Source organism: Entelurus aequoreus, linkage group LG21 (genome assembly GCF_033978785.1).
Source record: "Entelurus aequoreus isolate RoL-2023_Sb linkage group LG21, RoL_Eaeq_v1.1, whole genome shotgun sequence".
In the NCBI taxonomy this organism is placed as follows: Eukaryota; Metazoa; Chordata; class Actinopteri; order Syngnathiformes; family Syngnathidae; genus Entelurus; species Entelurus aequoreus.
Window position 1 is genome coordinate 34,014,597 of NC_084751.1, and position 17,066 is coordinate 34,031,662.

The 17,066-nt window shown below is 36.6% G+C and overlaps 1 protein-coding gene across 1 annotated transcript in view; it reads right to left on the bottom strand.

Moving 5' to 3' along the window:
* Window positions 1-17,066, bottom strand: part of niban2a (niban apoptosis regulator 2a) — a 92,140-nt gene that overhangs the window by 62,736 nt on the left and 12,338 nt on the right. Inside the window, exons 2-4 of the mRNA XM_062031534.1 lie at window positions 7,467-7,597; window positions 3,162-3,290; window positions 2,985-3,090 (exon numbers count right to left, since the gene is read on the bottom strand). Coding sequence (XP_061887518.1) covers window positions 2,985-3,090; window positions 3,162-3,290; window positions 7,467-7,597 — 366 coding nt within the window. The remainder of the gene's footprint in view (window positions 1-2,984; window positions 3,091-3,161; window positions 3,291-7,466; window positions 7,598-17,066) is intronic.

Here is a 17,066-nt window from a genome sequence, read left to right on the forward strand (position 1 = left end):
TGCAATCATGTTCACACATCTGAAAACAGTTTAGCTCGTTACAGAAGCTACAAAACTGACCTTCCTTTGAGCAGATTGAGTTTCTGGAGCATCACATTTGTGGGGTCAATTAAACGCTCAAAATGGCCAGAAAAAGAGAACTTTCATCTTAAACTCGACAGTATATTCTTGTTCTTAGAAATGAAGGCTTTTCCACAAAATTGTTTGGGTGACCCCAAACTTTTGAACGGTAGTGTATGATTACTTGGATTCAATTTTTGTGCATTTATTTTAATCTAAGCTGATTTAGGGTTGTCAGTATACCAGAATTTCAGAAGTCAATATCGATACCTATGAATTTCCATGATTCAGGATACTTATTGGATACCACGATAAAAATTTAAAAAATTAAACCTGAACTTTTAAATGTACTACTTATTGAAAAGTGTTTCAAAGTGTCAAGTACTTAAGATCACTGTGCTTTAACATCTTTTTGCACGGAATTTAAATTGCTGTATCAGCTGCCAAACGGTAACTATACATTGAAATTAATCATTAGTGTTCTTTGTATATCAAAAACAAAGAATACTGTGCTTATACTGTAAATATGGAAATTAATTAACAACAATAGTCAGCTATTTTTACATTCTAAAAAGAAGAGCAAAGAGGCTTCACGTGAAGACTTCAAGTATATAAAGCAAACAGTATTGTTAATAATATTCTTTCAATATAGTGGTAGTTTGACATTATCATGTCATTTGTAATGAAATAGGCTTATAAGAAGACAAAAATATTTTCAAGGACAAATCTTAGTGTTTTTATTAATTATCAATGTCAACATTTTAGCCTTTTCACTCTATTATTTGACAGTTTTTCTTTATTTTATTTCCACAATGTACCAAAAAAAAAGCTGAGTTCAACAACAGCACGTTGCCTTTCTGGGGAAAGAAGTAAACCAGTGGTATTCAACTTGTTGCCAAGTGTGATAAAGGTTGGCTTGCACACTTCTGGAGGTTTTCTGCATGAGGATTACTATTGCAACAACACATCATCAGTAGGGTAAAACTAACCTGTCTAACCACGGGGCTTGTGGTGGCGGATCTCTGCTCGTACTCGAGCGATATATTGTAACATTATTTGGTATAAAAATGATAATAAAATATTTTCAAAACAGGCTACAGGCTACAGAGCTATAAGCTATTTTGGCTGCTGACACAAGTAAGTACAGCTATGGCCTGAAAATCTATTCTTAAATTTTTTTTTACACATTCAGAGTTTTAATAACAATCACATTTCACTTTTGAATAATTTTTTTCTGCACCCCTGGTATTTAACCTAGCAGACATAATTTTTTTGGCTTATATTTGAGTTGTGTAATATATCATGAACGCTGCAGTGTCCTTAATTTATGCACATGTTTTTATTAAGGGTTTTATGCTGCCGATTCCGTTCATTTCTGACTGAGACATCTTAATTTCTTGCTAGTATCTGCTCAATTTCTGCTGTAACACGCTACCATCCTCTCCACAGGTGTCAAAATCAAGGCCTGTGGGCCAGATCTGGCCTGCAACATAATTTTATCTTGCCCGCAAACACCTGGAAATGATATGTGTCAATAAAGTACTTAATATTTTCTCACTAAATGTAATGGATTTTTAAAATTTTGACAGAAAAAATATATGTACTTCTTGAAATTGCATACCTTTTACACTTTAATAGTATCCCATAATGCAACAAATATTACAGGATATTATCATACTTTCCAAACATGTTTTTGTCTAAAAATAAATAAAAAATACTTAACTTTACAGCAAACTACCCATCAAATTAATAAAAATGACAATACATTTTACGTTGTTCTTTGCAGCATATTGCTGTAAATTGAAAAAAACTACTACTGTTTTTTGCGTAAAAATTCTGTTGACTGAGCTGCCAATTTTTGACTGTAAAATCTACGGTTGTTGTTTTAACGGTGTATTACTGTAAAAAAAGACATTTGTTTTTGCGGTAGAAAACTTGGCAGCTAAGTTGCTAGAATAAAAAAATAACTTGTACTGTTTTTCCATTAACAATATAATGTTGTAAAAACCAATGTAAATTTAACACAAAAGTTCTGACAACTAAGCTGCCAGCTTTTTCCGTAAAATCCCCCCCCAAAAACAGTGGTACTTTTTATATTTACTGTAAAATGTTGTAAAAAAACCCAAACAAAACACTATGTTTAACAGTAAAATGTTGTAAATGTAAAATTTTTACTGTAAAATCGACAGTCTATTTAAAACAATTCATATAATTAATAATGAAATCCAGAGGCAAATGCATACATTATTCGCTGTTACAAGCGGCCCTCTGATGCCAGCCATAACTGCCATGTGGCCCTCAATGAAAACGAGTTTGACATCCCTGATCTACACTTCTTAAACTTTACTCAGCACTTGTTTCTTGTGTTATTTCAAGCTAGATCAGCAGCTAGCTTAGCAATTAGCAAGCCTTCTTGTCTGCTCCTGCTTGTTTTTACTTGGTGTGTAACATGTTTATCTTCGTCCTCCAGTGATAATGTATTTGTAAGAAATGTCGTTTATTCTCCGCAATGTAGGCGATGATGATTAACTTAGGGGAGCGGCTTCACATTGTCATTTCCCGCCTCTGTCAGTCGGGGGACAAAAAATAAATCAAGTATTAGCCAGAGGGGATTGATTTTTGTGATCCTAACATGCTTTTTCACAGAAATGGTCCAATATTGATTGGTAGCGGATCGATAGGCGCATGTCTAGTTTTTACTGCACTGCTTTTGGTCCAATGTCACAAATACCAGTGTGAATGATAAGCTGACTGCACAACATAATGTACCAAGTATTATTTTCAGAATTGTAGTCTGGACCAGCGAACCAAGAGTGTGAGCACAGCTTTAGCAACTACACAAACACACACACTGTGCTTTTAATCAATAGTCTGAAAATATTATGCGGATATTACAATTTTGAGTATATGGCTTATTGTGCTACCTGGAAGGCTGCTGTTAATCAGTTCCATGTACTCTTCCATAGAGGTCAAGGCTTTGTAGCCAGCACAGTTGATGGTTACTTTAGGATGCAGTCCTCGCTCCTGTGCCTGTTCGATAAAAAAAAAAAAACAGGTTTCAGTATTCAAGGTGAACAGAGCTGAAAACAAAGTTTACCCACTGTTTTACTCTCATGGAGGTTGATGGCGTAGTTGTTTGGCACAAAAACGAAGCGATTTCTCCACTTGCGATTCTCCTCTAGGTACTGAAACAAACATCCTGAAAAGATTGATCGGCCATCCAAAGGGTCCTGGAAATAAGCACATATAAAACATTCACTGATTTCATCCATTTACTTTGTACTCGAGATTTTCAGAGTTGCATTAGTTTTCTTTCAAACAGAACAAAAATCACAGTCCATTCTATGCGTTATCTCAGAGGGGCATGCACAAACATGCAGCTGTCCTCATATGTTGTGAAGACTGATGAGCTGACATTGTGAATTCATAGAACAACAACTCTGTTCATGTGTGAAATGTGCTCCACTTTCCTTCCAGTGATTGAGAAACAGACCTAGCGACATCGTAATGGGCATAGAAGACAGCTTGTTATTTAGGTATGACTGACAGATACACAGAAGAAAAATGGTGACAACTTCCAATTTGCTTACCTTCAGAATCATTGCCAATTGTATTAAAACAGTTCAACATCTGTTGTTAAAGCTGTGGCTAATAACGTGGCTAATAAAGTTGGCATGTTGTGTAAACCGTAAATAAAAACAGAATACAATGATTTCCAAATCCTTTTCAACTTATATTCAATCGAATAGACTGCAAAGACAAGATATTCAATGTTTGAACTGAGAAACTTAATTTTTTTGGTGAATAATCAGTAACTTTTAGAATTTAATGGCAGCAACACATTGCAAAAAAGTTGGCACAATGGCATTTTTACCACTGTGTTACATGGCCTTTCCTTTTAACAACACTCAGTAAACGTTTGGGAACTGAGGAGACCAATTTTTCAAGCTTTTCAGGTGGAATTCTTTCCCATTCTTGTTTGATGTACAGCTTAAGTTGTTCAACTGTCCGGTGTCTCCGTTGTGGTATTTTAGACTTCATAATGTGCCACACATTTTCAATGGGAGACAGGTCTGGACTACAGGCAGGCCAGTCTAGTACCCACACTCTTTTACTACAAAGCCACGCTGTTGTAACACATGGCTTGGCATTGTCTTGCTGAAATAAGCAGGGGCGTCCATGATAACATGGCTTGGATGGCAACACATTTTGCTCCAAAACCTGTATGTACCTTTCAGCATTAATGGTGCCTTCACAGATGTTAAGTTACCCATGCCTTGGGCACTAATACACCCCCATACCATCACAGATGCTGGCTTTTGAACGTTGCGCCTATAACAATCCGGATGGTTCTTTTCCATTTTGTTACAGAGGACACAAATTGTTTCCAAAAACAATTTGAAATGTGGACTCGTCAGACGTTTGATGAGCATTCCTCGACTTTCTCAGTCTTTTCTGCCACTTGTGCCAGCTTTTTTGAAACATGTTAAAGGCATCAAATTCCAAATGAGCTAATATTTGCAAAAAATAACAAATTTTACCAGTTTGAACATTAATACATCTTATATCTTATATCATTAATACATCTTGTCTTTGCAATGTATTCAATTCAATATAGGTTTAAAACGGAGTTCCAAATTATTGTATTTGCAATGTATTCAATTCAATGTAGGTTTAAAACGGAGTTGCAAATTATTGTATTATGTTTTTAGTTACGACTTACACAACGTGCCAACTTCACTGGTTTTGGGTTTTGTATTTGTGGTGTTCTAACTTGCACTGCTCGCTGTACATATCCTACGAAGTCAGACTTACACGGTTTCTATGTCCATTTCTCAGATGACATTATTGTTGATGACTGAAGTGTTGATATCAACCAAACCTAATTCCCCCCCCCCCCCTCCACATTCCACCCCCCGGATTGTAAATAATGTAAATAAGTCAATGTATATACTCTGATGATTAACTTGTGTGATGACTGTATTATGCAGATAGTATATATTTATACCATGAATTGATTAACGTGGACCCCGACTTAAACAAGTTGAAAAAGTTATTCGGGTTTTACCATTTAGTGGTCAATTGTACGGATTATGTACTGTGCAATCCACTAATAAAAGTCTCAATCAATCAATCAAAGGCTGTGACACATGTGTATGGAATCTTTTAAAAAGACTAAAACAAATGTTTATACATACGTTTAAAGGCAAATCTTTGTGTTATTATTGTATCAACATTTCAGCTTTTTTCCTCAATTTATTTCTATATTTTATATTCAATTTTATTTTTGCCATTTACTTTAAAAAATAGTTATATTTCTTCAATGTGTCACGATCAATAAAAGCCTGCGTGGGCTCTACCAGTTCTTGATTTGATATGCAACATATCCTACTTTTTAAATGTTAATATCGCAGACGATAACTTTCATTTAATCGTGGCAGCCAAAATTGTGATCGTGATTAAAATGTAATTAATTGTGCAGCCCTACTCCAGGCTTTGGCAACGTAGCATTATCGCTAGTCATGACTTTAGCCTGTCAAACATAGGCTGGACTGCAGACGGGAGTTGTTCCTCACCGCGCCTTTCCCACCGATAGTAATACATACTCCACAGGCTTGTGGAGGTGCCATGCATGTCCTGCAGCGAATACTTCACCATTGTGACTGCATGTATTTGATTACAGTATAACTGAATGATGCAAGAAACTCTTACAGTCTTTCACTTTTAATGCGTGGGAATTCGGAGCAGAGTTATGGCGTGCTACCTAACTAGTCTACTGTGGTGGTCCAAATGTATTTGTGGCGACCAATACATGTATGGTAAACACTGCGTATGAACTTAGCTTAACTTTTTGACTTCCGGGGAGAGGAGCAATTTTTTTGTGAATAAAATTAGTAATTGAGAAAAACACAGACATTTTTGTTTTAAATGTGATCTGTTAAACCACTAAAACAGACTATCGTTGAATCTCAGTAAAACTAAAATAATGCTATTTGGTAACAGTAGAAGAGAAAGTCAAACACAAATACAAATAGACGGAATAGAAATTGAAAGAGTAAATGAAACCAAATTTCTAGGTATAATGATTGACGATAAATTGAACTGGAAATCTCACGTAAAAAATATACAACATAAAGTTGCAAGAAACACGTCAATAATGAATAAAGCAAAACATGTTCTAGACAAGAAATCCCTTCATATTCTCTACTGCTCACTAGTGTTACCATATCTGAGCTACTGTGTAGAAATATGGGGAAATAATTACAAAAGTACACTTCATTCATTAACGGTGTTACAAAAAAGATCAGTTAGAATAATACATAATGTTGGATATAGAGAACATACAAACCCTTTATTTATTGAATCAAAAATACTGAAATTCCACGACATAGTGAATTTGCAAACAGCTAAAATTATGCACAAAGCAAACTATAACCTGCTACCCAAGAATATACAACAATTCTTCTCAAAAAAAGAGGAGAAATACAATCTTAGAGAAAAACGTAATTTAAAACATTTGTTTGCACGTACAACACTTAAAACCTTCAGTATATGGAATTAAATTATGGAATGGATTAAGCAAAGCAATCAAACAATGTACTAATATGATCCACTTCAAGAAACTCTTCAAACTTAAAGTGTTTACAAAGTACAAAGAAGAAGAACCATGACAAACATTCTCAATTTATTTCATCCATCCATTCATTCATTCTTAAAGTAATCTTACTTATCTCATCATATGAAATATGACTTACTTCACCAATTATTATTATTAAATTCTTACTATTGTTTATTTATTTATTTTTATTGTGATTACTTATGGAGTTTATTGTGAATAAATTGTGAACAGGAAGTGAACAAAAAGTATTGGAACTGTTATGTAAAGAAAAGGGGTAGGATTAAATAAGCTCTGCTTCTTCCTACTCCTTTTCGAACATGTTGAAAAGAGAAACTGGAAATTGTGATGTATCATGTTGTATGCTTGCATGTTCGAAATAAACTCCAACTCAACTCAACTCAACTAATGGCGACATAAACTAGCCAGGGGAGATCTTGTTATATTTTCTGGTTTGAAAAATGTAACTTTGAGCAAGTTGCTAAAAGTTCAGTTGTATTTCCTTTATCTAAATTGAATACATAGTTTTGAATTGGCTTGTAGAAATAACATGTTACTTTACTTTACTTGCCTGTAAAGAGTTAATTATCTCTGCAGTGAAGGTATAATAAATGAACTTTGGCTAATTTGGCCCTGATGTATAATTTGATGCGTACGTGCCTGTGTATGATTATGGTCCACGTGTTGAAAAATGGCTCTGATCAAAGAGGTTAAATTTGTATTCCCATTGTCTGACATAAAAAAATATTTTACAGGTTGACTGAGGTTAAAAGTACAAGGGTGAACTCGCCTTTCTGTGCAGCATCTGTGACTGTGGCCCAGTGCCTCCTTCAATCTCGTAACGGACGCTGTTGAAGAGAGCAACCGCGTACTGCTGTTCGTACACGTCACTGAAGTTTCGCATCACATCTTTGGTCTTCACTGCAAAAGGGAACAAAGGGACACACTTAAAATTGGGCGTCAAAATGATACAATACAGCAACGTTTGAGATGCCCCAAAGCAATATTGTTTATGACTAAGGAGTGAAATGATACAACATTTATTTTTACCCGGCATTCAGTATTGGGAATGCAGCAATTATTTACAGGGTGAAATCAATCTTTTACATGTATTTTGTTTGTGCTTTGTACTTAAATTTTTTGCCAGACATACAATAGCTGGCAAAAATGAGTACAGCTCTTAAATTTCAGCAACTCTTTTCATTACAGTATATTGTCAAGGGACAATATTTTAGCAATGAAACCTGGATATACAAAACCCAAAACCAGTGAAGTTGGCACGTTGTGTAAATGTTAAATAAAAACCGAATACAATGATTTGCTTATCCTTTTCAATTTATATTCAATTGAATAGACTGCAAAGACAAGATACTTAATGTTCGAACTGAAAAACAACTTTTTTTTGTGCAAATAATCATTAACTCAGAATTTAATGGCAGCAACACATTGCAAAAAAGTTTGCACACGGGCATTTTTACCACTGTGTTACATGGCCTTTTAACAACATCAGATAACATTTGGGAACTGAGGAGACCAATTTTTGAAGCTTTTCTGGTGGAATTATTTCCCATTCTTGCTTGATGTACAGCTTAAGTTGTTCAACAGTCCGGGGTCTCCGTTGTCAAATTTTACGCTTAATAATGAGCCACATATTTTCAATGGGAGACAGGTCTGGACTACAGGCAGGCCAGGCCCCTGTTGAAATAAGCAGGGGCGTCCATAATAATGTTGCTTGGATGGCAACATATGTTGCTCCAAAACCTGTATGTACCTTTCAGCATTAATGGTGCCTTCACAGATGTGTAAGTTACCCATGCCTTGGGCACTAATACACCCCCATACCATCACAGATGCTGGCTTTTGAACTTTGCGCCTATAACAATCCGGATGGTTCTTTTCCTCTTTGTTACAGAGGACACGACGTCCACAGTTTCCAAAAACAATTTGAAATGTGGACTCGTCAGACCACAGAAAATTTTTCCACTTTGCATCAGTCCATCTTAGATGAGCTCGGGCCAAGCGAAGTCGACGGCGTTTCTGGGTGTTGTTGATAAATGGCTTTGGCTTTGCATAGTAGAGTTTTAACTTGCACTTACAGATGTAGGGACCAACTGTAGTTACTGACAGTGTTTTTCTGAAGTGTTCCTGAGCCCATGTGGTGAGATCCTTTACATACTGATGTTGCTTTTTGATGCAGTATCGCCTGAGGGATCCAAGGTCACGGGCATTCAATGTTACGTGCAGTGATTTATCCAGATTCTCTGAATCTTTTGATGATATTACGGACTGTAGATAGTGAAATCCCAAAATTCTTTGCAATAGCTCGTTGAAAAATTTTGTTCTTAAGCTGTTCGACAATTTGCTCAAGCATTTGTTCACAAAGTGGTGACCCTCGCTCCATCCTTGTTTGTGAATCACTGAGCATATCATGGAAGCTGCTTTTATACTCAATCATGGCACCCACCTGTTCCCAATTAGCCTGTTCACCTGTGGGATGTTCCAATTAAGTGTTTGATGAGCATTCCTCAACTTTCTCAGTCTTTTTTGCCACTAGTGCCAGCTTTTTTTAAACATGTTGCAGGCATCAAATTCCAAATGAGCTAATATTTGCAAAAAATAACAACATTTTCCAGTTCGAACGTTGAGTATCTTGTCTTTGCAGTCTATTCAATTGAATATAGGTTGAAAAGGATTTGCAAATCATTGTATTCTGTTTTTATTTACGATTTACACAGCGTGCCAACTTCACTGGTTTTGGGGTTTGTACTTTTTTAAGAATCATCAGCTTGTGCAGCCTTATACAGCTTAATGAATGTATGCTATCCAATGGATAGAACATTTAGCAGATTTACTAAAAAAATCTTAACACAGCTCGTTGATCGACCACATCCTCGTCATCCTTTTAACCAAAGCTACAATATTTACATACACAAAAACAGCTGGGTGTTTTTAACTTTAGTCCGGACTCATCTCTCTCATACGGAGGAAGGAGGGGGTTCAATGTTTGATTATCTAACTGTGGTTGATAGTCAAATCGGCCTACTATTCTAAGACAACCCTTACAATTAGAGGGCCATTATTATGCTTCATTGCAGGAGGTAGCGGGGCATCAAAAGTAAGAGTCCCATGCTGACCAAAAAATCTCGCAAAACATTGCCTCTCATATTTTTTACCCAGACGGGGAGGCAAGGCTATGAAATTCTTCCTCACAACCTTGACTCTCCCAGCCTTGCACCCTCCGACTTTGACAGCTTTCCAACCATAAAATGAAACACGAAATGCAAGAAATAACTGGAAAACATGTGTCAGCATTGGTGGGACCAAGAGTGTGTGGACTAATAGTATGTGGAGAAAGGTTAATAACTTAAATGTAATTTCTTTTAACTGATCAATTAATCAGAGTTTCCATTCTCCCACGACGCGTCGCCAGTGCTTGACCCAGTTTTACAGCTGCATCATCCCTCAACAGTCTGCCCAAAGAACCAATGGAGGCGAACTGTGTCTTTCCCACGTTCCAGCCGTGGAAAAAAGAGCCAATCAATGTGTTTGGCGCAGTCAGCTGCAGACAGCGTAGACTGTGATCCGTTTATGGAAGGGACAACAGGAAATAGGGAGGCAGGCAAAGTGGGAAAGCAGGAAGAATAGCGCTGACAAAGCAGGACTGAGTAAAAAGAATGCAGTGACAACTAAACTAAATGAAAACACACACTCTACTAGAAAGAGTGTACAATTTAAATAAGGAAGATAATTGACAAATGTACAAAAATATATTTTCATGCAATTTTATTTTTGTTCTGGGTCTGTCTGGGAGAATATTGCAAGATACACTGAAAAGAAAATCTTTGTTTCGAAACATTTACTGTGGTTACGCTTGATCTAATTTCCACATTTAATCCATCATCCATTTTCTATAACCACTTGGCAATTACAGAGAGCATACTAAGAAAAATTCTACTAAGGGATGTTGCAATGGACTCAGATCTTCAGACTGCAAGGCAGACATCCCAACCACCGCCTCACTGTGATGCCACGTTTCATCAATCTAATAAAAGTTGACAAACACAGACACACACATAAACATACACAAGCTTGCAGAGTAGATTGCTTCTCGGCAGCTATGCTTAACAACCGCCTCCTTCTGTAGTACAAATTACAGTATATCGGAAGTAACAAATCAATAGAAAGACTCCAAAATAATCCATAAAGTCAAAACTAATGTTACACCTGCTGCTTCAACGATAACAAATAATCCACCCTGTTGCTGGTCCAGCCAATCAAGATACAAAACACTTCTCTAAAACAAAAAAATGGAAGCTTAACAGCTTACGAACTACCAGTGCTGACATATGACCACTATGTGACTCAACATTCCCAAATCTGACCATGCGATGAACAAAACTACAGGGGCCGCAAAGAGCTGGCCTCTACACTGAGGCACTGCAGAAAAAACTGAAAACAGGTTTTATATTCTAGCTTCTTCAAAATAGCCACCCTTTGCTCTGATTACTGCTTTGCACACTTGGCATTCTCTCTATGAGCTTCAAGCACACCTGTGAAGTAGGGCTGCAACTAACGATTAATTTGATAATCGATTAATCTGTCGATTATTACTTCGATTAATAATCGGATAAAATAGACAAACTACATTTCTATCCTTTCCAGTATTTTATTGAAAAAAAACAGCATACTGGCACCATGTTGTGGACATTGGGGGTGCAGCATACACCAATAATAACACAGAAATGTAACTCATCAGATCAGAACTGAATCAGATATTGTACACGTTTCTGTTGTGAATAACAAAGGGTTCATTTTAGGCTGCCTCTGAATAATAACATGAAATATTCCAGCACCTGCATAACGTTTAGTTATACTAAAGCGTCACTCAAATGTAAATATATTTATATAGCTTTATCGGCCCGGCTACATTGATCCATTATGAAACCAACCTGAGATATTTCTGTCCGTTACGTTTATTTCCAAATTGGTAACCGTGCGTTTTCTCTCTCAAAACGGAGTCAAATGTGCCGGAGACACATTATCAGCCCCGCGTTGCAACAAAGGCATAACGTTAAAGTTACTTACAAAAAAGCTGAACTCATGAATGCTTGTTGCCACTATGGACTTAAAAAGTTAAGTACTGTGAGTTCCCTTCATCCATGGCTCCAACATGTTTCCTTTTCAGGTGCTCCTGTAGCAATGTTGTACTTCCGTGCCATTTTGCAGGAAACGCTCTTCTTTGAAGTCTTTAAAGTAAAGTGTTCCCACACTTTTGACGACTTAGGTTGTACAATTTTCTCCATTGAAGCAATAACCTCAAGATGTTTCTCCGCTAAACTATCGGTACTGTTTTCCTGCGCCATTTTTCGAATGTTTCCAGACGGCGTGGTCACGTGAGCTGCACATGACACATCATTGGCTAGCTTACCTCCACCTCATGAGACGTAGCCTCAGCGCCGTTCTGGCGCTGTTTTGTACTGTTTTTTTGTACTTATATTGATTATTGTTTCCCTGCTGTTTGTAAATGTTGCAGTTTATAAATAAAGGTTTATAAAAAAAAAAAAAAAAAAAAAAAGTTTTTAAAATAAAATTTAAAAAAGCCTCCGCGCATGCGCATAGCATAGTTCCAACGAATCGATGACTAAATTAATCGCCAACTATTTTTATAATCGATTTTAATCGATTTAATCGATTAGTTGTTGCAGCCCTACTGTGAAGTGAAAACCATTTCAGGTGACTACCTCTGGAAGCTCATCGAGAAAATGCCAAGAGTGTGCGAAAAAGTAATCAGAGCAAAGGGTGGCTAATTTGAAGAAAATAGAATATAAAACATGTCCCAACGACAGTCTCGCACACACTAGGTGTTGTGAAATTATCCTCTGCATTTGACCCATCCCCATGTTCACCCCCTGGGAGGTGAGAGGAGCAGTGAGCAGCAGTGGTGGCCACGCTCGGGAATAATTTTGATGATTTAACCCCCAATTCCAGCCCTGGATGCTGAGTGCCAAGCAGGGAGGCAATGGGTCCCATTTTTATAGTCTTTGGTATGACTCTGGTCATTTGACCAGAGTCATATGACCATATAATTTTTTTGCAGCTTTTAACACTCTAATAGACTCAATGTGTAAAATTGTATCTTTGATTGATTCTTAAAATGTTGGCTATTTAATAGATTGTATGTTTAATCTTATTATACGTCCGCATTGGGGCATATCTGTCTGTGTGTGTGTGTGTGTGTGTGTGTGTGTGTGTGTGTGTGTGTACGCGTGCGGTTCACGTTTGTTATTGTGCCCTTTTTTTAAAGGCATTGTAAATTGACGCTGCTTTAATACATACTTGAATTGATGTCGACCAAGTTTAGCTGGCTGACTTTGGCTGAAATGATAGTTATTTTTTTTTACCGTCACACCTTAAACATACATTTTTTTTAACTTGAAAACAAATGAAATATAATGTATATTGTAGACCCCAGAAGAAATCACACAAAGTCTGATGCTATTTACTTTTATTGCCAATTTATGATAACAAACGGCCCAATTCCAACAGGTTTTACCTGCCGTACAAAGACTTTCAACACACACAACAACACTTCCTCATTCTCTGCCAATTAGCTTTCAGGCACGGACGGTGTGTTTGTAAACATCGGAAAAACTAACATCAAATTCAAACCAAACAAACATAAAACATTAACATTAGTTGGTCATTACAGTACAAATTGATACATAATCGATAATAATAATCGATTTTTAGATTAGTCGCAATTTGGACATGGACGATGATAAAATCGATTAACGATCAATTAACATCAATTAACGATAATAGATTTAATTTATTGTAAATAATGTAATGTAGATCATTTTGGAAATTATCTGCATTACCTCAGGGAGCGATCCGACCAGCTCCTTTATTATAGTGCACTTATGTTGTAGTTAATATAACATAATTAATGTAATGGTAATTAATTTAACTGTTTCTTATTACAAATGCACTGTTTTTTTAAATGTTGCAAGTGATAAACACTTATTTAGTGTTAACGAAAATAAATGTAAAACTGCATCTATATATAAATTATAGATGCATTAATAATGGATTTTTAATCGAATCGTAGCTCCCGAATAGTAAATCGTAAGTTGTCAGCATGTCTGTGATGTGGATGTGATTTTTTATATATATACAGTACAGGCTAAAAGTTTTGACACACCTTCTCATTCAATGCATTTTCTTTATTTTCATGACTATTTACATTTGAGATCGTCACTGAAGGCATCAAAACTATGAATGAACACATGTGGAGTTATGTACTTAACAAAAAAAGGTGAAATAACTGAAAACATCTTTTATATTTTAGTTTCTTCAAAATAGCCATCCTTTGCTCTGATTACTGTTTTGCACATTCTTGGCATTCTCTCGATGAGCTTCAAGAGGTAGTTACCTGAAAGGGTTTTCACTTCCCAGGTGTCAGTTTTGATGCATTTAGTGACAATCTACAATGTAAATAGTCATGAAAATAAAGAAAACGCATTGAAATGAGAAGGTGTGTCCAAACTTTGGGCCTGTACTGTATATATTGCAGATATACCTACAAAATGTGCCAATATTGAGAGGACAGTGGCGACTTTTAAGAAGAGAAAATCCAATTCGAGCAACAGCGTGAAGTAAGTGTGACGTCATGCTCGCTGCAGCTAATAAGGAACGTGAACTTTGTTTAGACCGTCGTGAGACATGTTAGTTTTACCCTACTGATGATGTGTTGTTGCAATAGTAGAGTCTCTAAACAGAAGTAGAGTCTATAAACACGACTACATCCTATAATAACACCAGAAGAAGATGCTAGATTTGTTGCTCGTTGTTTTTAATTTTAATAAAGTCATTAAAAGTCTGTTAACACTTGAAAACATCTCAACAAAGTACACAGTACGAAAAGGAGCAACAATTGAAAATATGGCAAAACAATAAAACATTTTTTAGGACTAATTAATAACAAATTTGTTTTAAATGTATGTATACATTTTTTAGCATTTTTTAAGAAAAAAATATCCATCCATCCATTTTTTACCGCTTGTCCCGTTCGGGGTTGTAGGGGGTGCTGGACCCTATCATTATAGCAAATTATGCAAATGATCCAATGTCATTCTGACCCCGCTAATAACCCCCCCCCCACCGCCACAGGTATCTTGGCAGTTTCGGGGGAAACCCGGGCTTGTGTATCACAGATGTACTGCCATAAAATCAAAGTCCCCTTTGCAAAGTGAGCAAGGTATTCATGTTTTTAACAAGACTAAGAGGAAATGTCCTCACACATTACATGTTATCACTGCCGATGTTTTAGTGCGTGGCGGTGCGGACCTGCTTCCGCCTGGAAAAACTGCAATGATGGCGTCACAACCATTGTCGACAAATATAATTGTGGGACACAAATTTTATTGTCGAAATTTGTCGACAATATCAACTAATCGTTTTACCCTATCGTTCACAATCATTATGAAAGACATGACAACGGACGTTTAAAAAAAAAATTGTATTATAAATAGTAAATAAATGCGATCAAAAGTGCGCTGACAATGGAGCCTATGGGAAACGCTCTATTCTGCCTATAAAGCCCTTCAAAAATGTCCAAAAACTTCCATTAAGGTTTTAGATATATAATGTAAGTATATATGCAATGTAGTAACAACATTTATTATTTTAGTACCTTTTTTTTTTACAGACTATAAGGCGCACTTAAAATCCTTTTTTCCCCCTCAAAACTCGACAGTGCACCTAATGTACAGAATAATTCTGGTTTTGCTTACTGACCTCGAAGCAATTTTGTTTGGTACAGGGTGTAATGATAAGTGTGACCAGTAGATGGCAGTCACACATAATAGATACGTGTAGACTGCAATATGACTCAAGTAAACAACAACATTTTATATGTTCCATTGAAAATACAGACCATTACACACTGCGCTCAAAAATCTATCAAAATTTTTTAGTAGGACTTTGGTAAGCCAAGAAGCCGCACCGCTTGATGGATTGTACTGTGCATCAACATACGAGTATTATTATGGTGTGTGTATAAGGTGAGACATATTATCTGGCGTTTTGTTTCGCAAAATTTAGCAAAACCAACTTTTCTTACCTTCTGGTACCTGCTGATCTGTATTTGGGATCTGCATAAGTCCTGAAAATTTGCACATGTCCGCCTTTGTAGTCAGTGCCGACACCGTAGTCAATAAGCTTCTTGTTTTTCTCTATATTCTTGTTTTGTGACATTCATCCTCCGCTGTTGCCATTTCTAATATAAAGTAGTGTAAAGTTCTTACTTATATCTGTCAGTAAACTCGCCATGTAAGCGCTAAAACATACCGGTGTAGTGAGTTTACATTATTCACCCAAGGAACTTTAGTTATTAGAGAGTTCCGGTCGGACGTTTTTTCACGGGACACATTTCCGGCGTTGTTATTGCACTGGTGAGCCACGGATGAGGAGATGCTGCTCCGTTATTGATTTAAGTAAAGTCTGAATGTCATTAAAACAGTTAGATTCAGCTTTTGACACTTCTTCGACTCCCGTCGTTGCACGCTACACCGCGACAACAAAGATGACGGGGAGAAGACGCTGCCGAAGGTGAGCCACGTAAATAAGACCGCCAGCAAAACGGCGGATCCTAAAGCGACTGTCAGAAAGCGGCTTTAAGATGATCTGTAAAACACAATTTATGCAACATTTTGACCAAAGAACCACTATTTCATGTTATGTAGACCACAGGGAAGTGTTTTAAATTTAGAAAAATAAAAAAGACTCCTTTAATGCGCCCTATAATCCGGTGCGCCTTGTATATGAAAAAAGATCGAAAATAGACCATTCATTGGCAATGCGCCTTACAATTCGGTGAACCCTATAGTCCGGAAAATACGCTATTTTGATTATTTTAAGCATATGAGGCGCATTAAATAAAAAAATGCATCACAACGTTCATTTCCCCCACTATATCTACGACATCAACAACATAAATTAAATCAGCTCTTTTTAGGATAACGACTCAGCTCATAAATCCCATTAACTCAGAAATAAAGGTATTGTGTAGACAAGGTCACAAAAACTAAGTCTCTGATGAGATAACTAAACAGAAACGTATTCGATCCACCTGAGAAAAGCATCATCCAACGTTTTTTGAGACGACACCATTGTCATAGACAACAACAACAAACATCAAGTGAGGTCACCAGACAGATCATTTCACCAGTAGGAATGCAAATGAAAGCTGAGAGAAGACAAGTGGAGCTACAACATTTTAACGACATTAAGACATCTCAGACCTCCCAAAGTCAAGATTGAGCTTTCACCATCTGAAACTGTTTGGATCAGTGTAAATAAAAGAGGCTGTGATTTTTCAAGAAGACCTCCT